This window comes from Narcine bancroftii, chromosome 1 (genome assembly GCF_036971445.1).
Source record: "Narcine bancroftii isolate sNarBan1 chromosome 1, sNarBan1.hap1, whole genome shotgun sequence".
Classification (NCBI taxonomy): Eukaryota; Metazoa; Chordata; class Chondrichthyes; order Torpediniformes; family Narcinidae; genus Narcine; species Narcine bancroftii.
Window position 1 is genome coordinate 206,977,897 of NC_091469.1, and position 27,961 is coordinate 207,005,857.

General features: G+C 43.3%; 1 protein-coding gene across 2 annotated transcripts in view; it reads right to left on the bottom strand.

Annotated features, from left to right (window-relative positions):
- rgs3a (regulator of G protein signaling 3a) overlaps positions 1 to 27,961 on the bottom strand; it is a 162,029-nt gene that overhangs the window by 133,210 nt on the left and 858 nt on the right. Inside the window, exons 2-7 of one of the 2 annotated variants that reach the window (XM_069889639.1) lie at positions 26,802 to 26,883; positions 25,013 to 25,118; positions 17,829 to 18,165; positions 16,142 to 16,175; positions 7,540 to 7,754; positions 3,924 to 4,007 (exon numbers count right to left, since the gene is read on the bottom strand). In XM_069889639.1, coding sequence (XP_069745740.1) covers positions 3,924 to 4,007; positions 7,540 to 7,754; positions 16,142 to 16,175; positions 17,829 to 18,165; positions 25,013 to 25,118; positions 26,802 to 26,883 — 858 coding nt within the window. Of the gene's footprint in view, positions 1 to 3,923; positions 4,008 to 7,539; positions 7,755 to 16,141; positions 16,176 to 17,828; positions 18,166 to 25,012; positions 25,119 to 26,801; positions 26,884 to 27,961 lie in introns of those variants that run through there. The other variant, XM_069889615.1, reaches the window with a different exon arrangement.

Consider the following 27,961-nt stretch of genomic DNA (forward strand, 5'->3'; position numbering starts at 1 on the left):
TAGGGGCAAGTGCATCGAGAACAAAGGTGGAGGGAGAAAGGAGATATGGTATCAAGGTATTGTGTATGAACGCACGGAGTGTAAGGAATAAAATGGATGAGCTTGAGGCGCAAATGGCAATGGGAGGTTATGACATTGTCGGAGTAACGGAGACATGGCTGCAGGAAGGGCAGGATTGGGAAATAAATGTTCCCGGGTACACGTCCTATAGAAAAGACAGAAAGTTAGGAAGAGGAGGTGGGGTAGCTCTGTTGGTAAGAAATGAAATTCAGGCGTTTGAAAGGAAAGACATTGAAACAGGTGGGGTAGAGTCTGTTTGGATAGAATTAAGAAATTGCAAAGGCATGAGGACCATAATGGGGGTCATTTACAGGCCTCCGTAAAGTAGCTCAGATATCGGTAGAAGTATAAATCAGGAATTAAGAGTGGCACGTCAAAGTGGTAGAAATACGGTAGTTATGGGGGACTTCAACATGAAGGTGGACTGGGATAATCAGACGGGGGCAGGAACACAAGAGAGTGAGTTTATTGAATGTCTACGAGATACTTTCTTGGAGCAGCTAGTGGAGGAACCTACCAGGGGGAAGTCGATTCTGGACTTGGTGCTGTGCAGCGACGCAGAGTTAATAAGTGACCTCGATGTAGGGGAGCCATTAGGGAATAGTGACCATGGTATGGTTACTTTTGAGCTGCAATTAGAAAGGGAAAAAGAAAGGAAGTCAGAAGCATCTGTACTGCAGTTAAATAAAGGGGATTATGCAGCTATGAGGGAGGAGCTAGCCAAAATAAAATGGAAAGATACACTAGCTGGGAGGACAACTGGGGAAAAATGGCAGGTATTTTTGGACATTTTTCAAAGGATTCAGGACAAATTTATTCCAAAGTGGAGGAAAGTCTCTAGGAGATGCAAATGGCAGCCGTGGCTAACTAATGAAATCAAGTGCATTATCAAGTCCAAAGGGAGTAATTATAAGATAGCGAAGCGGAGTGGGAAATTAGAGGATTGGGAAACCTTCAAAGAACATCAGAGGGTAACTAAGAAAGCCATAAGAGACGGGAAAATGAAGTACGAGAGGAAATTAGCAGATAATATTGAGGAGGATAGCAAAAGCTTTTTTAAGTATGTGAAGAGGAAGAAATTGGTTCGGTCTAAAATTGGCCCTTTGAAAATGGGCAAGGGTGAAATTATTACCGGAAACAAGGAGATGGCAGAGGAATTTAACAAATACTTTGCAACTGTCTTCACCAAGGAGGATATAGGTTATAGTCAGTTAGGGGGTAGTGGTCATGCGGTACCAAGAGACTTGGGGAACTTTACTGGGGAGGTAGGGGATCTAATGGATATCCGGATCCAGAAGCAGGAGGTTATGAGTAAATTGTTGGGATTGAGGGCTGATAAATCCCCAGGGCCTGATGGGCTGCATCCTAGGGTGCTTAAAGAGGTGGCTATGGAAATTGTGGAGGCACTGGTCGACATTTTCCAAAGTTCCATAGATTCCGGGGAGGTCCCTGAGGATTGGAGAGTGGCTGATGTGGTGCCGATTTTTAAGAAGGGAGGGAGGGAGAAAACGGGAAATTATAGACCGGTCAGCCTGAGTGGTGGGGGAGATATTGGAATCTATCATAAAAGGAGTAATAGCAGAACACTTAGGCAGAAATAATAGTATAAGGGCTAGTCAGCATGGATTCCTTAAGGGTAAGTCATGCTTGACTAACCTTCTGGAATTTTTCGAGGATGTGTCAAAGAGGGTGGACTTGGGAGAGCCAGTGGATGTGGTGTATTTGGACTTCCAGAAGGCCTTTGATAAGGTTCCGCACGGGAGACTAGTGGGAAAGATCAGGGAGCATGGTATTAGAGGTAAGGTGCTGACATGGATAGGAAATTGGTTAAGAAATAGGAAACAAAGGGTTGGAGTAAGCGGGTCTTTTTCGGGATGGCAGGATGTGACGAGTGGAGTGCTGCAGGGATTGGTATTGGGTCCTCAGTTGTTTGTAATTTATGTAAATGATTTGGATGAGGGGATTATTAATAACATGAGCAAATTTGCAGATGACACTAAACTGGGTGGCGGTGTGGGGTGTGAGGAGGATGTCAGCAAAATGCAGAGGGACTTGGACAGGTTGGGGGAGTGGGCTGCTGAATGGAAGATGACGTTCAATGTGAGCAAATGTGAGGTTATCCATTTTGGGGGCAATAATAGGAAAGCTAAGTATTATTTAAATGGAGACAAGCTAGGGAGTGGGGAGGTGCAAATGGATCTGGGTATACTTATTCACTGGTCACTGAAGGCTAACATGCAGGTTCAGAAAGCTGTGAAGAAGGCAAATGGCATGTTGGCTTTCGTAAAGAGGGGAGTGGAGTATAGGAACAGAGACGCCCTTCTGCAGTTGTACAGGGCCCTGGTGAGACACCACCTGGAGTATTGCGTCCAGTTCTGGTCTCCAATTTTGAGGAAGGACATACTAGCTATAGAGGGTGCGCAGCGCAGATTTAGAAGGTTAGTTCCAGGGATGGTGGGGTTGACATATGCTGAAAGGCTAGAAAAACTGGACTTGTATCCGATGGAGTTTAGAAGGATGAGGGGGGACATGATTGAGGTATACAAAATTATCAGGGGGATAGACAACGTGAAGTCTGATTACTTGTTCCCAATGATGGGGGGGACGAGGACTAGAGGGCATAGTTTAAGAATACAGGCTAGGACCTTAAGGACGGAGATGAGAAAACATTTTTTTACCCAGAGAAGTGTGAATCTGTGGAATGCTCTGCCACAGAGGGTGGTAGAGGCAGATTCGCTGATGATGTTCAAAAGAGAGTTAGGTAAGACTCTAGTGGACAAAGGAGTTAAGGGTTATGGGGATAAGGCTGGAAAGGGGTACTGATGGTAATGATCAGCCATGATCTATAAAATGGCGGTGCTGGCTCGACGGGCTGAAGGGCCTACTCCAGCTCCTATTGTCTATTGTAATGGCCTCCCTGAAAAAGGAAAGGTGCCTCACATAAAGTCCATCAACAATGTTGAGAGACAACTTTGGATGTACCTGCACCTAACTCATGCTCCCCTTAGCCCTTTGTACACAAGATGCTAGTTGTTGGGTATCCTCCCTCAGACCAGAACTAAACTCCTGCCTGGTTTATCGGATTCTAAGTTTAGCCCTGATCTCAGCTCAGTCAGGAATTCAGCCCCAAAAGCTGGATTTTCAAATCTCCACTTGCTGCGTGTTACTCTTGAGTGAACAACGCAGGCATTAGATTGATTTTGGCTACAATGTTCTCCTTGGCTAAATACTCTGCCAACAAGCAAGGATCAATACGAATGAAATGAGCCACTTTTTCTAGAGGTAACTCAGTGTCCGTGAAACTGAAAGCTTGCAAGATTCAGTGATGCAGAAATGCTGATTGCAGTTTGCTTTTGTGCCCCTTTACTGGAACGACAGGATAACCAACTGTTGGATCAGCCATTCCATTCAGCACAGGTTTCCACCCCCTGGGGAGAAGGAATACCTTGAATTTTATTTATTGAGTTCGTGGGATGTCCACTTCTTAGTCAGAGGTGTGGATTCAAATCCCACTCCAGATCCATGTGCAGTATTGAAAGACTGTCACATGGTCAGAAATGCTGTCTTTTGGATCAGGAGAACTCTTGACATTATGTGAAAGGCTAAATGGAATTATTTCCAGTGCACTGCGTGAACATTTAATCCTTAGGCAACATGACCAAAATCGTTCATCTCATTTCAAAAGTACTTCAATGCCATGTACAACATTCTGCGACATTATTATTTCCTCTCTGCCATCCTTCACCTACTTCCATTTGAAGATAATTATTCTTGTCACAGAGACCATTCCAATGCATTGGAAAATGCAAATGGTGATACTGATGCACACTTGATTTCTTCAGATCAAAACATGATTTACTTACCTTGAGGCCTTTACATCTGCTATCAAGGAAAATAACATTTTCTGAGAGGACCAGTGTCCTTGTAGGGTTACACAAATCCAGTGGCTGTCAAAATAAAATGCAAATGACTGTAATAACATGATAGTTTGGAATTATATTTAGTGCACACCTTAAGTCATCACTTACTAATATGTGAGCGAAAGGAATCTCCATGCCTATTTTTCAATAAAGCAATTTTATCACGAGAAATGTATCTCTCTAGAAAATAATCCAGACTGCAAGCAAATTAGTTTTGGAGACTTTGCAGCTAAAGCATTAAGTGAGAACCATCTCGCCTGTCCGTTTGCCATGTTCTTAGCTATGACTGGCCTATTAAACTGGAGTGAATGTCAATGCAACTGCGTACTGCAGCCACCACAGCTAACCTCAGAGTGCGTAGGTGTAAGTCCCAAAAAACATCTGTGCACTGAAGTTACTTTTAAGACAGTAGAGTGCTGCAAAGAGGTACATATATCATGTGCATGCCTGGTTTCTTTAGCTTGTTATACGATCAGCAGGCCACTCAAGAAATGGAAGCAAGCAAAACCAATTGTAATTTTTCTGGGTCCAGGAGTAGCAAACACAGTGTATTGCAGGCCAAGCAAATGGACTGCATCACCGCCACACGCGGCCGGTGCAAGATGGCTTGGGCTCCCCTTCACTGGCAAGAAGGAAATCACGCCTAGCGCCACATGTGGGCTAAGCAGCCCTTCACTTCCGCGTAGCAGCCAGCTGGCCAGAGTGCGACACCATGACGCGAAGACGCCACTTCCGGAAGTCGGGGGTAAGTCGCTGGAAGTGGGCAGGCCAGAGAGCACACGTGGGGAATTCAAACCAGTAAAACCATTCTGTGTTGTACACTCATCTTGTGTGGACGTCTCGTTATTCGGTAGCACTGCCCTAGCAGTCGCTACAGTGGTGACCCAGAAGGTTCCAGCGTTTTGGACCAGCATCGATCACATGAGAAAGCAGCAACTGGAAGAATCCACAGTTGCACCACCTACGACCAATGTGGTGGGCGTCTGAATCTGGGAAAGTCAGCCCAGGAACTGGCCACAGCTGACTGAGTCATGGTTCCACATCGGGGAATTGTTTCAGAAGGCACCAAGTTCTGGCACATCGTCAGTGCCTTGGACACCACCAAAGCTGCCAACGTAAGCTCCTTAATAGAAAACCAACCGATGGAGCTCAAGTATGAGCAGTTCCGACGTTTCCTCCTTGATACCCTAGAGCTCAGCTGGCACGAGCGTGCCAGTGCACATATCCTTGGCAGTTTTGGATGTGGATTTCAGTGCCCTGCACCTCACAACCAAGGAGCCAGACAGGCTGTTCTGCCCAGCACAGCAGAGCTCCCTCCACATTCAACTAGTTTACACAATCGGTGGCGCCACCCTGTCCAGTCCACCAGGAACACCAGCAGTAGCTGCGACTCAGCGGCAACGCGAAGGGTGCGTGGAGAAGAACAGTGAATACTATTTCTACCACTGCCGATGGGGCAGGAACACTTGGCGGTGCACCCCCCTCCATGCTCGTACCCCACTGCCAAAACCAGCTCGGCAACAGGAAATGGGCAGGCTGCCCGCCGATAGTGGCCTCGGTGGTTGGCACACAGAAAGGCCTACTCTACCTCAGAGACCGGAGGACCAAAAGGGACTTCCTCATCGACACGGGCGCTGAAATTAGCCTTATCTTGCCCATGTACTTTGGGGTGAGACACAACACCGAAGGCCTTCCCCTGCAAGCAGCCAATGGGTCCTCCATTCCCAGTTATGGCATCAGCCTGGTCACCATCCATGTTGCAGACGCTGTTTTTCTGTGGGAGTGCACCATCGCGGCCGTGGGACAGGTACTACTCAGAGCAGATTTCCCCCAGGCTCACAAACTGCTGGTAGACATGACGAGATGCTGGTTAGTAAATGCCACAATGTTACAGTCTTTCCCCCTCACCCTGTGGAGATGCTCTTTCCTGCCACTAGGAATCCACACCCTGGACCAAGACGAGTACACCTCTTTACTGGCCAAATACCTGGCTCTATTGGCATCAAACATCCACAATTCCAATGGAGCACCACATAGAGACCGCCAGCCCCCCGAGCTCTGCGCCTCCCACCAGACAAGCTCCAACAAGCCAAGGCCGAGTTCACTGCCATGGAGGAGTTGGGGATCATCCGCTGTTCCAACAACCCATGAATCTCATCACTCCACATGGTGCAGATGACCTCAGGCGGTTGGCATCCGTGTGGCGACTATGACGTCTAAATGAGGCAACGTCCTTGGACAGGTACTCCATCCCACATGTCCAGGATTTCACCACGAGGCTATATGGTATTCTCCAAGGTGGATTTCGTGAAGGGGTACCATCAAATCCTAGTACACCCTAGCGACATCCAGAAGATGGCCATCATCACACCCTTCAGCCTCTTCAAATTCTTAATAATGCCTTTCACACTTAAAAATATGGCCCAGACATTCCAGTGGCTAATGGACATGGTCGGCAGGATCTCAACTTCATCTTTGTTTATCTAGAAGACATCCTCATCGCTAGCCCCGACACCAGCACCCACAGGACTCACTTCACCTGTCTGTTCACAGTGAACCCAGCCAAGTGCCAGCATCTTCCACAGAGATAGTGTACAGTGCACCGCTCTCCATCCCAGGGGACCTACATTTCAACCTCCCACCCCCCAGCCCACAGACCAGCACGTTAGACATCCTGCACAGGCTGAGAAAGCAAATGGACAGACTAACCCTCCACCGCCACCACTGTTCAGACACAGCTCGCCACCCAGCCATGTCCCAGCGGATCTGCAGTCCACCCACTACATTTTTGTATGCAGAGGACAGCAAGGGAACCCTCCTACAGTGCCCATACGAAGGCCCCTTCAAGGCACTGTGGAGAGGCAGCATGGTGTTCACACTGGACATTGCCAGTCGACAGGACAGATTCACAGTCGACCGCCTCAAAGTCGCGCATCTGGACTCCAACCTGCCGGCCCCGGACCCCTGGGTCAACCCCAGAAACTGTAAGTCAGACCACTCACAGAGTGGCAACGATTCTGGGGGGGGGTGGGGTGGTGAGCGACCGCGCAAGTAAATGGCTGAATCGCCACAACACACAGCCGATCCAAGATGGCGTGGGCTCCCCTTCACTGCCAAGAAGGAGCCGTGCCTAGCACCACATGTGGGCTAAGAAGCCCTCCACTTCCATGTAATGGCCGGCCGGCCGGAGAGTGACAACGCAACATGGTGACATCACATCCGGAAGTTGGCGCCAGAAGTGGGTGGGCCAGAGAGCACACGTGGGGAATTCAAACCAGTAAAGCTGTTCTGTGTTGTACACTCATCTTGTTACTCGGTAGGGCTGCTGCAGCATTTGCTACAAGTTCTCACTGGCCTGCATTACTGTAGAAGCAGCATAGCCTAAAATAGAGCGTGGCGATGTGGATTACATGCTGGGGAGTGCAATCCAGTACAAAACGTGTCAGGAACGTTACTCCCTGAACCTTTCTACATTCACGCCAAGTTTACCCAGTGTGCATTTTATAAAACATCCAAAGTTCAATCATTTTATTTAAAATATGTGTTTAATAAATATTACCTGTACAAAGAGAGGGAAAACCAAGATCTTTGGAGCAACAGGCGTGCAGGTGCCACAGTTTGCAGGAGGATTGTGTGATCTCACAACAGTGCAGTTTCTGTCATTCCCGTAATTCTTCATCGCTTGCACTGTTGACTTGAGGATGTCGGCTGAAGACCCTATGAGGGACTGTTTCCTCTCCGCCCCACCAGGAACTCTGCCTTGACTCACATTTGCTGCCAGAGGATGTAGCAGAAACACTGTTACACTCACAACATGCAAGGCATTTGATAATAGCAGCCAATGCTGCAGCAGTAACATGAGCATAATCAACACAAGAATGTTTTGGTTATACCTTCACACAGTTGGTACCAAAGCGTGTGCCAACTCTTGCAGTACTTGACATATGTTTAGAATAAAAAGCTACACAGGAGGTTGTAAATTTTTTGGAGGGGATTGTGAGGGACAGGATTTATTTAAATTTGGAAAGACAGGATAGATATTGCCTACACAGATTTTAGCAAGGTCCCTCACATTCGGCTGGTCTGAAAGGTAAGATCACATGGGATCCAGAGTGCAATAGCAAATTGAATACAAAATTAGCTTGGTGGAAGAAGACGGAGGGTGGTAGTGGTAGTGGAGGGTTGTCACTCAGGAAGAAGTCAGGAGAACATATCGAGGGCTCAGTAATGGAGAGGGTCAAGAACTTCCAATTCTTTGGTGTCAACTTCTCCAAGGATCTGTCCCTGAGCCTCTATGTCAATGCAATCACAAAGGCTCACCAGTGGCTATACTTTGTGAGGTGTTTGAGGAGATTTGGTATGTCATCGAAGACTCTTGAGAACTTTTACAGGTGTACCTTGGAGAGCATTCTGATTGGTTGCATCACTGTCTGGTACCAACCTCAGGACAGGAAAAACTCCAGTGGATTGTTAACTCAGCCTGTGACATCATGGGTACCAGACTTCACTCCATTGAGGACATCTACAAGTATTGGTGTCTTAAGAAAGCACTTCCTATCCTCAAGGACTCCCACCACCCAGGCCATGCCCTCTTCACTCTGCTACCTGTGGGAAAAAGGTACAGGATCCTGAAAACAAGCACTCAGGCAGCAGAAGGTCCATTTCGTCCCCGCTGCTATCAGATTCCTGAATGATCAATGAACCAAAGACATTGCTTTACTTTGACTTTTTGTGCACTATATTTTTATTTATTTTTGTAAGGTGGTTTATATGAATGTTTGCTCTGTGACACTGCCGCAAAACAACAAATTTTGTGACTTGTTCATGACAATAAATTCTGATTCTAATTCTGAGGTTGGAGGCCTATGACCAGTGGTGTGCCGCGGGGGTTGGTGCTGAGTCCACTGTTGCTTGTTATAGAACTGTAGAAAACTACAGCCAGAAAACAGGCCATTCGGTCCTTCTAGTCTATGCCAAAACATTTCTCTGCTACTCCCACTGTCTTGCACCTATTCCATAATTCTCTAGATCTCTCCCATCCATGTATCCATCCAATTCATTCTTAAAACTTGAGAGTGAACCCTCATTTACTATGTCAGATGGCAGCTCGTTCCACACTTCCACCACTCTCTGTGAAGAAGTTCCCCCTAATGTTCCCCCTAAACCTTTCCCCTTTCACCCTAAAGCCATGTCCTCTCATATTCATCTCTCCTAATCTAAGTGGAAAGAGCCTACTCACATTTATTCTGTCTATACCCCTCATAATTTGTAAACCTCTATCAAATCTCCCCTCATTCTTCTATGCTCCAAGGAATAAAGTCCTAACCTGTTTAATCTTTCCCTGTAACTCAACTCCTGAAGACCTGGCAACATCCAAGTAAATCTTCTCTGCACTCTTGCAATCTTACTAATATCCTTACTGTAGTTTGGTGACCAGAACTGCACAGAATGTTCCAAATTTGGCCTCATCAATGTCTTGTACAACCTCACCATAACATCTCAACTCCTGTACTCAATACTTTGATTTATGAAGGCCAAGATGCCAAAAGCTTTCTTTACAACCCTGTCTACCTGTGATGCCACTTTCAGGGAATTAAGTATCTGTATTCCCAGATCCCTTTGTTCCTCTGCACTCCTCAGTGCCCTATCTTTTACTGGGTATGTCCTATCTTGGTTTTCCCTTCCAAAATGCAACACCTCACCCTTGTCTGCATTAAATTACTTCTGCTATTTTCTGGCCCATTTTTCCAGTTGGTCCAGATCCCTCTGCAAGCTTTGAAAGTCTTCCTCACTGTCCACAACGCCTCCAACCCTAGTGTATTCAGCAAATTTGTTGATCCAATTTCCCGCATTATCATCCAGATCATTAATATAGACAACAATCAACAATGGTCCCAGCACTGATCCCTGAGGCCCACCACTAATCTGAGAAGCAATCATCCACAATCACTCTGTATTCTCCCATTCAGCCAATTTCAAATTCACTTTACAACCTCTCCATGGATACCTAGTGTGGAACCTTCTGAACTAACCTCCCATGTGGGACCTTGTCAAAGGCCTTACCACATCCACAGCCTTTCATTCATCTACTTTCTTAGTAACCTCAAAAAACTCTACAAGATTTGTTAAACACGACCTACCATGCCCAAAGCCATGCTGACCATCCTTAATCAGCCCTTGACTGTCCAAATACATGTATATCCGATCTCCCCAATAATTCACCTACTACTGACATCTGGCTCACCTGCCTGTAATTTCATGCTTTACTTTTGGAGCCTTTTTTAAACAATGGAACATGAGCTACCCTCTATTTCTCTGGCACCACAGCCATGGCTAAGGACATTTTAAATATTTCTGCTAGGACCTCTGCAATTTCTACACTTACCTCCCTCAAGGTTCGAGGGAATATCTCCTCCTCTTTCATCTCTGTTCCAAGCCAGAATTGACATAATACTCCGTGTAATCTAACCAGAGTTTCATAGATCTGCAATGTTATCTTGTAGCTCTTGAACTCAATCCCTTACTAATGAAGGCCATATGCCTTTTAACCACCCTATCAATTTGTGGGGCATTCTTGAGGGATCTATAGGCATGGACCATCAATAAATCACATTCAAATCATTATGATGTAGCTCAACAGATTTAGAAAAATCTTCTCATCTATGGTTAACTAAATGCTTCTGGAACAGGTCAATAAATGTAAACAAAAAAAAATACTATAATTGTGGAGCACCTTTTCTTCACTGGACTCAAGGTTTGCCTTTTAATAGCCATGAGTTAAATTATATAAAAGTGTAGTCCGTATTGCTCAACTTTACATATGCTTCATTAGGAAGGTAATATTTTTAAGTTTCATTTGGCAAGTTTATCAAAGAAACTGTCAAACATATGAATGAGCCCAATATCTTAGGAATATGGTGGCTGCACATCACCTTTCTGACACGAGGTGGCAGCACCTGGATTCATTCCATTCTCACCACTCATGACAGAAACGCGGACAAAAGTTTGGAAATCTTATCCCTGACTTTCAAGTATTATTTGTCATTCAGTGGCCAGACGTAGGTCTCCCTACTTTCCAAAGTCCTTGTCTAGTCAGGCGTTTTAAATCACAATTTTGCTATAGATTACACTTACTGGTTCTGCAGCAATGCATCATGTGTCAGCAGGCAAGTAAACAGTTCCACTCATACCCATTGGTGTCTGTTCGACAGGCAGTGCTTTCTCTTCTCAACATCATCTACAGTCAAGCCACTTCTCCATCCCAGCCTGCTCTGGTTTAAAATGGGATTCACTGAACCCTCTCCCTTCTGCTTGCCCATGTATCTGGAAATACAGGTACAGACTTCCAGGAAAGTGGCGTCACAGGTCGTAAAGTGAGCTTGTGTTTCATTGGCCTTTGTAAATCAAAATACTGAGTACATGAGTTTTGGATGTTATGTTGAAGTTGTACATGACATTGGTGAGGCCACAACTGGAGTATTGTGTGCAGGTTTGGTCACCTACCATCAAAATAAGTTATCAATAAGATTGAAAGAGTGCAGAGATTTACAAGGATGTTGCTGGGACTTGAGGAGCTAAGTAAAGGAAAAGGTTGAATAGATTTGAACTTTATTCCCTGGAGCATCAGAGAATAAAGGAATATTTGATAAAGGAACATAACATTATGAGTATAGATAAGGTAAATGTCAGCAGGCTTTTCCCACTGAGGTTACGTGAGACGAGAACTCACGGACATGGGTTAAGGTGAAATGCTTAAGGCAAACATTAGGAGGAACTACTTCACTCAGATGGTGCCAAGATTGTGGAACGAGCTGCCAGTAGAGGGGGTGGATGCGGGCTTGATTTGGACATTGAAGACATCAGGAAGGTGCATCAAAATCAGATTGTCAGGCTGGGAAATAACTTCTTCCTGCAGGTTGTGAGATTGATAAAAGGAATTCTGTAACCTATTCTGAACTAGTTTGAGATATTTATTTTGCATTATATTTTTATATATGTAAATAATTATTAAGTGCTGTCAATTGAGTGTGTGTGTGTGTGTGTGTGTGTGTGTGTGTGTGTGTGTGTGTGTGTGTTGTTTTTATCTGGTTGAGTATGTACAGTGAGATGATATGAAAATTGAACTAGAAGATTAGATAGGTACATGAATGGGGAAGCTATCATCTGGATAGAGGTCAATGGGACTTGGCATAATAATAGTTCAACACTGACTGGATGGACCGAAGGGTGGGCCTGATTCTGTGCTGTACTGTTCTGGTTCTCCATCTCATTCTCACTCACCTTGTTTCCCCAACTCCATTCTCATTATACACCTTCCCCATCCAAATGACCAAAATGCAAATGATTCCTCAGTCTCAGAATACACCCTACTTTCAAGGTTTCCACACACATCTCATGTGTGAACAACTCATCTCCAACCTCCTTTCTTCCTTGAGATCTTCAGATATATTATTACTTGTAAAATGTGTCACCACCCATCCCACAAACTGACCCTACAATTGCTCCTATCAGGATTCTAACTCTCCCATAATGACAACAATATTCTACAGCAGACACATCCTTCATTCTCCAATCCTTCTTGACCTACCTCTGTTCACCTTGAACACAACCCTTCAGTGTTTTGAACCCTGCACATCACCTCCTCTGGGAACACATGGAGATTTTCAAGCTATTAGGCAGTCAACCACAGTGCCCTGACACCCAGTATCCTACATCTTCTCTCTCCTTATAGGTGCCACAAGACTCATACCACCAGGTATAGGAATAGTTGCTACCCCTCCACTGTTATATAATCAGGATTAATGTGAACTATTTTGTAACCGCAAAAGAATGCACCTTTCTCACTGTAGTGCACCACTGTGGGGCATATGTATATGTATATGAATATGAGTGAACAGTTCCCTGGGATGGTGGAAGGCATCAGTAAGTCAAGTCTCTTCTGTTATTTAAATCTTGCATCTCTAAGTTATTTAAGAAGCCTCCCAAGTAACACAGAGACATGGTGGCAGCAGTATAAGAGAACAAGAATAGAGCCAAACAATTGATTATAAGTCACTGAAATATAAAGGGGAAGAAGAGAAAAAAGCATTACTGAAAAAAAAATGGCTGGAACAATAGCAGTTCCCCCAGTGATGGACGGGGAGGCTGAAGATATTGTTGAATCATTTAAAAAGTTTCAGCAGAAGTGCAATTTAGCTTTTAAAAATTCAACAGCAGAAGAGAAGGTCAGTTATATACTTGTCTGGACAGGGAAGCGATGCCTTGACTTATTTAATAGCTGGGAGCTTACAGAGGTGGAGAAAAATGACCCAGAGCAGATATTTGCAAAGTTTGCTTCTCATCTGGAACCCAGGTCTAATCATAGAATTAAACGCTATAAATTTCAAGGCTTAATGCAAGAGACTGATGAAACTGTTGATAACTTTCTCACTTGACTAAAAATTGTTGCTGCAAAATGCAGATTTAAGGATATAGAGGAATGATTAGTTGATCAACTAATATGGGGGAGAACACATCCCGAAGTGCAAAACTCTCTGTTAGAGAAAGATAGTTTGAAGCTGGCCGAATCTATAGACACAGCCAGAGTCTTTGAAGCGACGAGGATGCAAATGAAATCCCCATCTATGCAAATCCACCCACAGCAAAGAGAAGGAAGGGTTGATGCTATAAAGAACACAATCAGAAAAGTGTAAACCCCCAAGACCTGCAGGAAGTGTGGCAGACAACTCCCCTTCAATGACCAAAACAAATGCCCTGCTACAGTTCTGAATGTAGAGCCTGTGGTAAAGCAAACTACTGGGTGAAGATGTGCAAGTCTGGTATAAAGAAAACAGTAATACCAGTGAAGAAAAAAGACAAGGAGAAGATCCACCACATAAAAGGAAACAACATTGAGGACTCTGACACCCAGATACTGGATATAGAATCCATACACCTTCACGAGATGTTGGGTGAGATGAAAGAAGGAAGCAAGTTGCACACAAGGATCTAAATACAGACAATCCTGAACAAGCCTTCGATATTTAACCTAAGGTGAAGCTGGATACTGGATCACAAAGCAACATCCTTCCACTCAAACTCTACTGCTAGATGTTCCCAGAGAACATAATAAAAGATTAACCAAAAGACGGTGCATTGGAAACAGCAAATATATTAATGGCCTATGATGCAGCTAGGGAGAGCTAAGATCAATGGCTGCCATAAGGGAAGGAACATCCTCTGTACATTCTTCATGATAGGTGGAGATGGATAGGTCTGGATAGCTACCAGGAATTGCCGTTGATTTCTGTCAATTATGAGATCCAGACAAAGATATCCAAAAGAATCAACTAACTGAAACGCACAACAAAAAGAGGAAATGATTTCCACAGAAGTACCTGTCAGGCCTTGTCACACACTGGGAGCAGACTTGTTCACCAAGAATCAAGAGTGGTATTTAATAGTAGCCTGTTACTACTCTAAGTTTGCATTTGTCAAATGGGTGAAAGACCTCAGAGCGTAAATTATCACCTCAAAAATGAGAGCGCTCCTTGCTGAACAAGGAATACCCGAGCAAGTAATATATTACAGTGAAACACAGTTCACGTCACAAGAACTTAGAAAGCTGGCTACAGAGTATGGGTTTGTTATCATTACATCATCCCCATACTACCCCAAAGGTCATGGGTTCATTGAAAGCCAAGTGCAAACTGTGTAAAGCACACTAGTTAAGTGTCACAAAACAAAAGAAGACCCATACCTAGCTCTTCTATAAAATAACTGCCAAGCAAAATACACCCTCCATACGACCAGGAGGAATCCAGAGGAAGACTAACTGACACACAAGAAGAAGGAAACCAGCATTATAATAAATATGCACAAACATTGCCAGAACTCTTCATATTCAAAAGCCGAAGTTGAAAACATGGACACCAGCAAAGGTCATCAGAGAAGCTGAGACACCAAGATCATACATTGTCGAGACAGATTCTGGCAATCAGCTGAGGAGGAACAGAATTCACATCCGGCCGACCCAAGATGTGATGAAGCAGAAAGCTTTAATGCCAGCAAAGCCTGCAACCCCAATATCAAGTGAAGAGACCACGACCACTAATACTGAAACATCAACACAACAGTTGGCAGGTGAAGGACATCAAGATACAGCATTTACACATGTATCAGCAATAGAGCCTAACAGTTGTAGCCAAATCCACAAGATGGTGAAGCAACATACTGCCACCAATGCAATATCGATAAGAACTATTTAAAAATAGTTGTGTAAATAAACTAGTGTACAAGTTCAGTTATTTAAGTTGCTCTGGAAAGAAAGTGATTAAGAACACTAACTTTTTCTTTATCTTGGAAGGAGGGATGTTATAGAGTCAGGATAATGTGAACAATTTTGTAACCGCATAAGAATACACCCTTCTCACTGTAATAACTGAAGTTCACCACTGTGGGGCATATATATACGTAAGTGTGTGAACAGTCTCCTGAGATGGTGGAAGACATCAGTAAGTAAAGTCTCTTCTGTTATTTAAATCTTGCACCTTTAAGTTATTTAAGAAGTCTCACAAGTAACCTAGAGACATAACACCCACCATCAGATTCCTCAACAACATACTCAATCAAAGTAAGGACTCCTACTTTGCATATTATCTATTATTGAATATATATTTTTTGTATCGCAGTTTGTTTGCACTGCTCTTTTGTTTGCATTTCTCTCTTCTGTATATGCATTTTTTCCTGAGTACCATTTTTTTTGCCCTACCAATAAGTAGAAATTTTTCCTGACCTGCACTCTGACAATAAATCTGAAGTTTGACTTTGAACATTGCTCTGAATTGCTAAGATAATTTAAGGTCTGATCATCCTGAGAAAGTTACAGCACCTAGAAGATATAATTTGTCAATCCTGTCAGGAGGTTCAGGGTTCCTATTTGAGGTCGTGAAGATGAACAAATCACTTGCCAGTTTTACAAACTGACCAAGGTCTTGGGTAGCGGGGTGGGGGCAGGAATGTGCGCACTAACTCTAGCCCGTCAGACACAAAGAGTCAATCCAATTACCTGGCTTTCTATGTTTAATGAGATCAGTGGCTCCAAACCCTTTAACACGCAATAAATGACAGTATAATACTGTTGTATATTTGGGATATATTAATAATCGAACTGAAACACCTACCATAAATAATATGGTTATCTTGAGGTCTCAGGATCTGAAAATTAACAAGATTGGGAGAAAAATAATTGATCATGAGAGTGAGAAACATTTTAATCAGACACAAAGACATGAGCTGAGGGGAAGGGGCAGGGACTCGTTTCCCCCCACCCCTCCAAGTGCGGTGGAAGGTGGTTGGTTATCTTCCTCTCACAGGAAACGGTGCAAGCACTCTTAATGTAAGCATTCACACCTAGAGATTGCATCTGACAAGAGATTAGCCTCTCATAATGTATCTCAAGTTCAAACAACTGCTGAATGAACCCCCCTCTGTCAAACCCCACCAAATTGACCACTGAACTCCCCTGTCAAACCCCACAAACTGACCACTGAACCCCCCTGTCAAACACTACCAAACTGACCACTGAACCCCTGTCGAACCCCACCAAACTGAACACTGAACACCTCTGTCAAACCCCACCAAACTGACCACTGAACCCCTCTCCATCAAACCCCATCAAACTAACCACTGAACCCCCCGTCAAACCCCACTTAGATGACCACTGAACCCCATCAAACTTCACTGAAGTGACCACTGAACCCGCCTGTCAAACCCCACAAAACTGACCACTGAACCCCCCGTCAAACCCTACCAAAATGACCACTGAACCCCCTCTGTCAAACCCCACCAAACTGACCACTGAATCCCTTTGTCAAACCCCACCAAACTGACCACTGAACCCCTCTGTCAAACCCCACCAAAATGACCACTGAACCCCTCTGTCAAATCCTACCAAACTGACCACTGAACTCCCCCTATCAAGCCCCACCAAACTGACCACTGAACCCTCTCTGTCAAACCCCACTAAACTGACCACTGAACCCCCCTGTCAAACCCCACCAAACTGACCACTGAACACCTCTATCAAACCCCACCAAACTAATCATTGAACCCCCCTGTCGAACACTACCAAACTGACAACTGAACCCCCTCTGTCAAACCCTACCAAACTGATCACTGAACCCCCTGTCAAACCCCACCAAACTGACCACTGAACCCTCATGTCAAACCCCACTTAGATGACCACTGAACTTCAGCAGAGCAGTGTCTGCAATTCAATGTAAGGTTAATTGGCCATATCAGGTCCCACAGAAGTAGAGTAGAAGCAAGTAATCCTCAAACCTGAGGGACCATCTAAGAGCTGAAACCTTCAATATCATGTACTATTCCTGACTTAACTCCAATATCTCATCAACCACATTGGATAAGATTCTCCCTCAATGTCCTTTTACCCTTCTGGATTTTCCATTATCTCATCGCCTCCATGCTTGCCAACCTCCTTTAGATCCTAGTCACCTGCTACCCAGCCTCTTACCTACATGCTCAAATCAGTTCATGGCCTCATTCCTCCCTGTACCTGCCTCCAGAGTCACATCTGTGTTCCTCTGATTCTTCCCACCTGTACATCATCTGCGACCTCCACACAGACAAAGATCCTCCCTTAATCTCCCTTCCATCTCCTGGAACCTTCAGCCTACAACCAATGACCTCTCCCAACATCTCAATATTATATGTCAGTGAAGTAGAAGCAGATGGGGTCACTTCCTTTTGCCAAAGATTATTCAAAATTCAATTATTAACAAATTTTTACAATGTTTTGGAAGAAAACAATTTGCAACAGAGCCAACCTTCTTCTTGCAAGGTGCATACCTGACTGCGATGTTTTATTGGTGAGAGAATGAGAATGTTATCTCCCTCCGATGGCACATTTGGGACCAAACCTCCATTCTGTGCACGCTTGTCAAACTCCTTGCGTCGCTCCCAGCTGTTGAGCACAACTCCATCTGTACCATCATACACAACGTGGCAACTTCCTCTGTGCTCCACAAATCCTGTGGAGTTACTACAGTTCTTTTCACGCTTGTTAGGAGGCGACAGCAAATCCTGATTTGATTTGCTGGATGGTCTTCTAATCATGCGTTCAAAACTGGGCTTCAAACGAGGAACCAGCCGCCAGATTAAGACAATGATCTGACTGTGACAATTTCTGTGAAGAGACATCACGAGGTATTTAAAGCAAGTGCAGTAAAACCAGTTATCCGGAATTCAAGCAACGTGCAAAAGAAATGCGGAAAATAAATAGGTAAAAGTTTAAAAGTGCCACGCCTCACCGTTAGGCCACCAATCATGCCACTCACAATCTCAAGCAACCAAGAAATTCAGTTATCTGGCATTTACCAATTTCCATGGGTGCTGGACACCAGAGGTCTTAATGTACTTGACGATGCTTAAAGAGGATTTTTCTGCCTGAGCACTGTAGGAACAAGGCTTCACTCACCTAATTGTGGCTGCTGGCAAGTGGAAGGCCTTCAGTTCATTGCTTTCCTGTGTTCATTTACCCTTTATCATTCAATGAAAGCAATGGCTGAGTAAAGCTCTACGAGACAAGTCTGTCCTTGGCATGGCAATGGCAACTGCTTAGTCCTGTGAGGGGCAGCAACCTTAGATGGCAGAAATTTGGAACAAATGGCAAATAATGCCGCCAACAGTTCGTTTTCATACTGTAAAAACACAAAATGAAGGAGAAGCTCAGCAATAAACTGGACCTAAGGCTCAACCAATCATCATCTACCTCCTCTGCCTGGCAGAACTTGTCTTCACTGTAAGAAATTTTTCCTTTAAACCATCTCATTTCCTCCAAATCAAAGGAGTAGCCATGGGTCCCAGCTATGCCTGCCTGTTTGTGTGCTTTGTGGAGCAATCCATGCTGCAAGCCTATACAGGAAAGGCCCTTCAACTCTTCCTCCGGTATATTGAACACTACATCAGGGCTGCCTCATGCATCTGCGATAGGCTTATCAACTTCATCCACTTCGTGGCCAACTTCCACCCTGATCTCAAGCTTACCTGGTCAATCTCCGACAACCCTCTCCCTTCCTGGAACTCTCTCTCTCCATCTCAGGAGACAAGCTTTCCACTGACATATGTTACCAACCCTCCAACTCTGTTCCTGATATTAGGTCTTTCAGTCCAGATCTTCCAAAATGTCTCCCTTCTACAAACGTGGCTTCCCCTCCACCACTATCAACTCAGCCCTCATCTGCATCTCCTCCATTTCCCGCCCATCTGCCGTGGCCCCCTCCACACCCAGATGCAACAAACATAGGATCCCCCTCATCCTCACCTACCACCCCACCAGGCTCCGCATCCAACACATTATCCGCCAGAATTTCTGGCATTTACTACAAGATCCCACCATGAGACACATTTGTTCCTTCTCCTCCCTCTCGGCCTTCCGCAGGGGACCACTCCCTCCATGATTCCCTCGTGTACTCATCCCTCCTCACCAATTGCCTTCTCCGGCACCTTCCCCTGTGCCCACAGGAGGTGCCACACTTGTACCCATACCTCTTCCCTCACCACGGTCTGGGGCCCTGGGCCCTCTGCCCCTAGATGCAACAAGGACAGGATTCCGTTTGTCCTTACTTACCACCACATCAGCCTCCTCATCCAACAAATTTATGCCACCACCAGACACATCATCCCCTCTCCACCTCTCACTGCATTCTTCAGGGACTGCTCTCTTCAGGACTCCCTCTTAGACTCATCCCTTCATACTAATGGCCTTCTTGGTACCTACCCATGTGACCGCTGAAAATGCTCCACTTGCGCCCACACCTCTTCCCTCAGCATGGTGTGGGGCCCCAAACAGGCCTTTCAAGTGAAGCAACACTTCACTTGTTTATCTACGCTTGTTTGACCTGTTGAGGTTTTCCAGCATTTTGTGTTTTTACTTCAACCGTGGTGTTTTCGTATGTAAATCTGTGCTGTGTAAAATTTTACTGAATTGATAGTCAAGGTATAATAACGTCATTCCCCAACCAGAAACACTGATCCATAGATCCATTCACATCCCAGCAGCTGGGAATTTAAGTTCAACCGATCAAATAAATAGAGGTGAAGAACTAAACTAAATTATGATCATCACAAAATTATTGGATTATCATTTGCACCCTGTAAGGTGAATTGAAAGGGTAGGGAATTGCTGTCCTCACTCAGCCCAGCCTAAACCTTACTCCAGACTCACCAGTGAGGTCAACTGCTATCTGCAATCCAAAATGGGCCTGCAAGCAAATCTCTCCGGGTAACCAAGGATGGAAATTGAACCTTGGCTATCCCATCGACCCATGAACAAACCGGAAAAGAGCAATGGAAAAGAGCAAAGAGTTATGGAATGGGGTGAGGTTAAATATCAGCTATGATCTGATTGAACAGTCAGTCCCTCCTGCTTCCATGTTTCATAATAGCTGTAATTCATACCTTAAGCTTTGAAAGTCATCAGATATGATATAATTTGTTACAAACATAAATTTGAGAAATTATTACAGCGAACTAGACAGATATTATGAATTGGGTGAAAGAGCTCAAAGTATTAGCTTGGTAGTTAAAAGTGGAACAAGCCTCTTGAACAATAAATGCTATTAGATACGATTCAATGATTACATATAAACCTCAGGAAATCAATGATGTGTTTCATAAATTTTATGAAAAATTGTATACTTTTTTGGAAGGTGAAGCCAAAATTGATAATTTTTTAATCTGATTTGGATTTACCCTTTTTGAATGATAAGGATACTAAGGATTTGGATGCTTCCTTTACTGTTAAAGAAGTAATGGATGTACTTTGAACTATGCCCAGTGGGAAGTCTCCAGGACATGACAGTTTCACTTCTGAATTTTATAAAGAATTTCAGGATGTATTAAATTCCTTTATTGATGGATGTATTGAAATAGGCGACAGAGGTTCGTTCTTTTCCTGATTCCTTTTCTAAAGCAATTATTAGTTATTCTTAAGAAAGATAGAGAACCATTGAAAGGAGGGTCTTATAGACCTATTTCTTTATTGAATGTTGATTATATAATTGTGGCAAAGGTTCTAGCTAACAGGTTAGCTAAATATTTACCAGGTTTAATTCATGTATATCAAGCAGGTTTTATTAAAAATTGATAATCAGCAGATAATATTGTAAAGTTGATTTCTTTAATTAACACTTATTGGGAGCAATCTAACCTACCAATGGTTATTTCTTTTGATGCAACGAAGGCTTTTGATAGAGTAGAGTGGAGTTTTTTTATTTAAAGTTTTGGAGAAATTCAACTTTGGGCTTTTTTTATTGATTGGATTAAGGCTTTATACAGAAGTCCTTTTGCTAGAGTCGTGACAAATGGACAGTTATCTTCACCTTTTATGTTAAATAGATTGACTAGGAAAGTCTGCCCTTTGTCACCAGCTCTATTTGTATTGGTTATTGAACCTTTGGTTCAGATGATTAGACAAGATAGCAATATTAAGGGGATTAAGGTGAAATCTGATAAATTTAAAATAAATTTGTTTGCAGATGATGTTTTGATATATTTAACACCACCTTTGAGTTCTTTGAGGAAGGTGAAATATCAGGTTATAAAATTAATTGGGAGGAATAGAGCAGAGGTCCTGAAAAGTGAGTACAGGGAGATAAGTAGAGAGTTAAAAAGAAGGACCACAAAGGGAGTAATCTCAGGATTACTGCCTGTGCCACGCGACAGTGAGAGCAGGAATAGAATGAGATGGAGGATGAATGCGTGGCTGAAGGGGTGGAGCAAAGGGCAGGGATTCAAGTGATCCACAATGGGACCATTTTTGGGGTAGGTGTGACCTGTACGGGTTGCATTTGAACCCCAGGGGGACCAGGATTCTGGCGGGGACATTTGCTAGGTTTACTCAGGAGACTTTAAACTTGAATGGCTGGGGGGAGGGAACTAAATGAAGAAGAACAGCAAGGAGAAGATTAGAATGCAATCAGAGAAAGCTTGTAGACAGTGTTTGAGGGGGAAAGGCAGGTGATAGAAAAGGGGGATGCTCTAAATGAAGATGGACAGAGGTCGATTACTAAAGATCATAAGAGAGGTGTTGGTAAAGATAGGGGCCTACAGGAAGTAAAAAGTGGGAATTCTCTAAAATGCATATATTTTAATGCTAGGAGCATTGTAAGGAAGGTGGATGAACTGAAGGTATGGATTGACACTTGGAAGTATGACATGGTAATGATTAGTGAAACATGGTTACAGGAGGGATGTGACTGGCAGCTAAATATTCCTGGATTTAGTTGCTTTAGGTGTGGTAGAACTGGGGGGGGGGGGTTTAAGAGGGTGTGGGGTTGCACTACTTGTTAGAGAAAATATTACAGCGATGCTTAGGTGCGATAGAATAGAAGGCTGTTTGGGTGGAATTGAGGAATGGGAAAGGGGAAGTTACAATTATAGGGATGCATTATAGACCACCGAATGGGGAACTCGAATTAGAGGATCAAATTAGGGAGATAGCAGATATTTGTAATAAGTTCAGGGGATTTTAATTTTCCAAATATTGATTGGGAAACCCATTCCTTGAAAGAGCTGGATGGGTTGGAGTTTATAAAATGTGTGTAGGATAGCTTTTTACATCAATACATGGAAGTACCAACTAGAGAAGGAGCTGTGTTGGATTTACTTTGGGGAATGAGATGGGTCAGGTGACAGCGGTATGTGTGGAGGAGCACTTCGGGTTCAGTAATCATAATGCCATTAGCTTCAAGGTAATTATGGAAAAGGATAGGTCTGGGCCCAGAGTTGAGGTTTTTGAGTGGGGAAAAGCTCGGTTTGAGGAGATGCAAAAGGATTTACAAGGAGTGGATTGGCACAATTTGTTTTCTGGGAAGGATGTAATAGAGAAATGGAGAGTCTTTTAAAGGAGAGGTTTTAAGAGTACAAAATCTTTATAAACCTGTTAGGTTGAAAGGTCAGGTCAAAAGTTTGAGAGAGCCATAGTTCTCAAGGGATATTGGAAACTTGGTTCGAAAAAAGAGGGAGTACTACAATAAATATAAGAAACAGGGAAAAAAGATGTTTGGATACTATATTGAATTTAAAAAGAATCTTAAGAAAGAAATTAGAAAAGCTAAAAGAAGGTATGAGGTGGCTGTAGCAAGTAGAGTGAAAAAAAATCCAAAGGGTTTCTACATGTATGTAAATAGCCAAAGGGAAAGTGAGAGATAAAATTAGCCCAATAGAGAATCAGAAAGGACAAATGTGTGTTGAGCCAAAAGAGATGGGGGAGGTCTTGAACAATTTCTTTTCCTCAGTATTTACTGAGGAGAAGGATATTGAACTGTGCAGGATAAAGGAAGCAAAGCAGGTATATATGGAGATTATAGTGATTAAGAAGGAGGTAGTACTGGAGCTTTTGAAACATAAAGGTGGATAAGTCTCCAGATCCTGACAGGATTTTCCCCAGGAAAATAGCAGAGGCTTTGACAGTGATTTTTCAAATGTCATTAGAGACGGGTATAGTGCCGGAGGATTGGCGTGTTGCACATGTGGTTCCTTTGTTTAAAAAGGGTTCGAGGAGCAAGCCGAGCAATTATCAGCCTGTAAGTTTGATGTCTGTGGTAGGTAAATTGATGGAAAACATTCTTAGACATAGTATATATAAGTATATGGAGGGATAGGGTCTGATCATGGACACTCAACACGGATTTGTGAGTGGAAGGTCATATTTGACCAATCTTGTTGAATTTTTTGAAGAGGTGACAAGGAATGTTGATGAGATTAGAGCAGTGGATGTTGTCTATATGGACTTCAGTAAGGCCTTCGATAAGGTTCCACATGGGAGGTTAGTTAGGAAGGCTAAGCTCTTGGGTATTAATTTGGAGATAGTCAAATGGATTCAACAGTGGCTTGAAGGAAGGTGCCAGAGAGTAGTAGTAGATAATTGTTTGTCAGGATGGAGGCCGGTGACAAGCGGTGTACCTCAGAGTTCAGTATTGGGACCGTTGCTGTTTGTCATATATATTAATGATCTGGAGGATCAGATAGGTGAGAGGAAGATGGATCAGTTTATTTATAGATGGAATCCTCAATTATTGAGTAATTATAATTTACCCATATTGAAACACTTAATGGATTTATGGTATAAAAATAATGAAGCTATAAGTACTCAAGGTAAAATTTCGGGTAAAACTCCTTTGTATCAAAATAAGCTTTTTCCTTTTACACTTAACAATCAACTTTTGAAGTTGTGGGATCAAAAGGGTATTAAATTGATAGAAGATTGTTATGAAGCAGGATATTTTATTTCATTTCAAAGAATGAAAGAGAAATATGATACATCTTCAAATACTCTTTTTTTTCTTATTATTAAATTAAACTCTTATTGTTGGAAAATTTAGGGCGTACTTTACAGTTACATAGATGATCTAAGTTTGAAATTTTACTTACTGAAGGTGGCAAGAAAGGATTTTTATCTGAGATGTATGCTTTATTACAGAATAAAATGCTTAACCCAGATGTTTATAAATTTAGATTAAAATGGGAAAAAGATTTAGTTGTATCTGGTAACCATTATAAATGGGTAGAATTCTGTTGATGAATTTACTTTTATTTCAGGATTTATTGGCTCAATATTATTTACCATTTTATCCTGATTCAATAAGTTCCTTTCCAACACCTACCAGACTCTTGAAGCTCCCCTTGGATCAGTAATCACAGGCTCTCCATACATACAAGTCACTTTTTGTATGGGGATCATAATGAATATTTGTTATCTATCTAATGCATTTATTTCCTCTTTTAATTTAATTCAATTTGTTTATAATTTTAATTTTTCTTTATAAGTACCTGTTTGGCTGCAGCAAGTAAGAATTTTGACCAGCTGCACACTGGAGGATATGAATGTCAATAAACTCATTAAACCATGGATAAAAATATTTACCCAGTGATGGCCTTTAAGATACTTTTAGCTTTCAGCTGATTGTGTATTGATTTGACTATTGGAGATTACTTTGGAACTCTCCCTTCTCAACTGTGCTTAGTTTTACCTTATTGCGTGGGCCAGCTCCACACACTTCCACTGTTCCACATGTTGCCCGTTCAGCTGTAGCAGGGTGTCCAAAGATTGTAACCCTGACTGATCTGCTGGGCCACCTGAGAAGAAAAACAAATGGCGCCGATTAATCAATCAACATGACCTGCATGCACATTCCAAAGGTGAATGACTGCAATTTTTCTAGCAGAAAGAATTCAACAAAACTTCTGAAAAGTAACAATAAAGAGGATAAAAATTCATCCTTGAGAAAAGAGTGAGAACTCAGCGATCAGCGGCATCACTGGAAAGAAATGGTCAGCCAAGTCATAGGCCGGGACCCTTCTTGTGGATGCTGCATCGCCTGCTGAGTCCTTCCAGCTCAGGATTCCAGCGCCTGCAGTTTATTTTTTTTAAATTTACAACATGGTGGAAGCTGATTCTTTCCATTTAAACCTGTGCTGCGCGATTACACCCAGAGCACCCAGAGGAAATCCACACAGACGCGGGGAGAATGTACAAACATGATACAGACAGAGCTGGATTCAAATTTGGGTCACTGGCACTGTTAAAGTGTTGTGTTAACTGCCACCATAACTGTGTTTATATAAAACATCACATGATATTGTGCTGACCTACAAAAACCTACTAATCAATCTAAACCTTCCCTACCCTCCACCTATAACCAACTATTTTTTTGTGCAACCATGCACCTGTCCTAGAGTTTTTTAAATGTCCTTATTGTACCAGACTCCAGCACCACCCCTGGCACTGCATTCCAGGCACCCACTGCTCTCAGTGTAAAAAAAAATTTAACCCTGATATCTCTCACAAACCTTCCTCCCCTCACCTTATCTTAGGGTAGGGAAAAAAGCTGATTGGAAGAGGGAGCAAGTGTGGACGAGGCAGGGAAGTCTGTGGAGACAAGGGGAGACTGGAGGTCACAGGCAGTGGTGCCTGATGAGAGGATGGTGATGAGAGGGGATGGTGAAGACCAATGAGAGGGTGGTGGTGAAAGGGGATGGTGAAGAAGAGCAAGAGGGTGGTGGTGAAAGGGGTTGGTGAAGACCGGTGAGAGGGGGGGGTGAAGAAGAGTGAGAGGGTGTTGGTGTAAGAAATCAATTGGAACTGATGAGTGGAATCAAACCTCACCAGGAGAGAAGGAATGATGAGGATTACTGAACTTTGAGAAACAAAGCTACAATGGCTGACCACCTAGAACCACTGGACAGAGTTGTGTCCCGAGGGCTGTGACGTGTGTGCTGACGATGAAATAATGATCTTCAGGCACACTTTGAGTATTGTAGGGCAATGAAGAAGGCCAAAGGCAGAGGGGTCAAAGGGTGGGTGTTTTTGGGACACTGAACAACATGAGATAAAAGGCAAGTTGTTGCATCTCCTGCAGTTGCACTGTGCGAAGCCTCCAGAATACCCTGAAAGAAATGGTGCCTTTAAGATGCTGACAGGGGAGGGTAAAGTAATGTGCGCCTGGTGGGGGAATTGGAAAGTAATGTAGAGACTGCTGGAATGGAAGGTGTGGGTGTGAAGAGAGAGGGGTAGGAAGAGCAAAGCAGGAAGTGAAGCAAACAGAGTTGAGAGCCACAGCAGATGTGGTGGAGGGAAACCACAGCTGTGGGAAAGGAAGACATGCAGGCTTGCAATGGAGTCAAGTCACCAACATAACAGTTGAACTGGAAGAAGTCAAATATATTGTTGCAACGTTTAGATAAGAGTCCACACAATTTATTCAGGTGAGCAAGCGATTGGAGATGTCAAATTAATCAGCAACATTTGGAATTTCTTGCCTGGGTCCACGGCTTGTACACGAACGGGAGCATCGCAGCAGATTGTGAATCCAAAGCCATCCTCGCCTCGTGGGATTGTGACCTGAGACAAGACAAGAAAACAAATGCATACAGCCTCAGGAAATCTTCAAAGGAAAAGCTAATTTAAAACCTTTATCTCTTGCTTTCAATCATTCTGAGAGGCTGTTTCCAATTTTCAGATATAATTTGGGTGACATTGACTGGGAAATAGATCATACTCATTTTCAGGCCAGAAGTTAAGGAACATCTTCTGTTCCTTAACATCTGAGGGTTAATGAAATCCAGATTGGATCATTTGACCTTCATTCTTTTCCTAAAATTCATCTACATTAAGCACTAACTATAATCATCTGAATTTAACATTAAAATCCCAGAAAACAATTTACTGCATAACTAAACCATTTACTTAATTTTCCATTGCTTTGTTGCTATGAACAGCTTTGCTTATAAATAACAGGATTCCACCTGGCATCCCAGCTTATGGCCTATAGTATTTTACCATTTGTGGAAAGATGCAGAGGTAATATTTCAGGTCAAAATGATTGTGCACCTTCCAGATTTGCATTAGTTGTATCTCTGATCATTTTGCCACTACCTTTTAACCTGATGGAGAGCTTCCAAGTCTCTATAAGATGACTTCCATGCACCCCAACAGCTGAGGTCCCCAGTTTGAGCCGATTGATGGCCATAGTCAGCAAGGAGTAGATGGAAATGTATCGAGCCGTGATTTGAAAGAGAGGCAGCTCCCAGCTATTTTAAATAGAAGGGTAGATGTCTGGTGAGTAAAGCAGTAGAGCATGCAAGGAAAGTATACAGAGAGCTGGACGTGGGATTGGAAGGGGCATTGATTGGGTTATCTGGGAGCTGAAGGGAGGAACAAGGCAGGGAAATGTCTCTCTTTCTCCGTGCCTAATAAATGTATTTTTTTTAACCTTATCTGATTTGTGTTTATCCGCTGGACCTACTGAGAGAGGATTCAGCAACAAACCTACATTAATCTTTAACAATGAAGATCTTCCTCCTCCATGATCAAAATGGAGTTGGAACTACAATCATCTATTAGAAAGAGGCTGGGGAAAGGATTGGGTAGGTGGGTGGGTCTCTATCTGAACACCTTTACAATTTATTTGCCCGTCTAC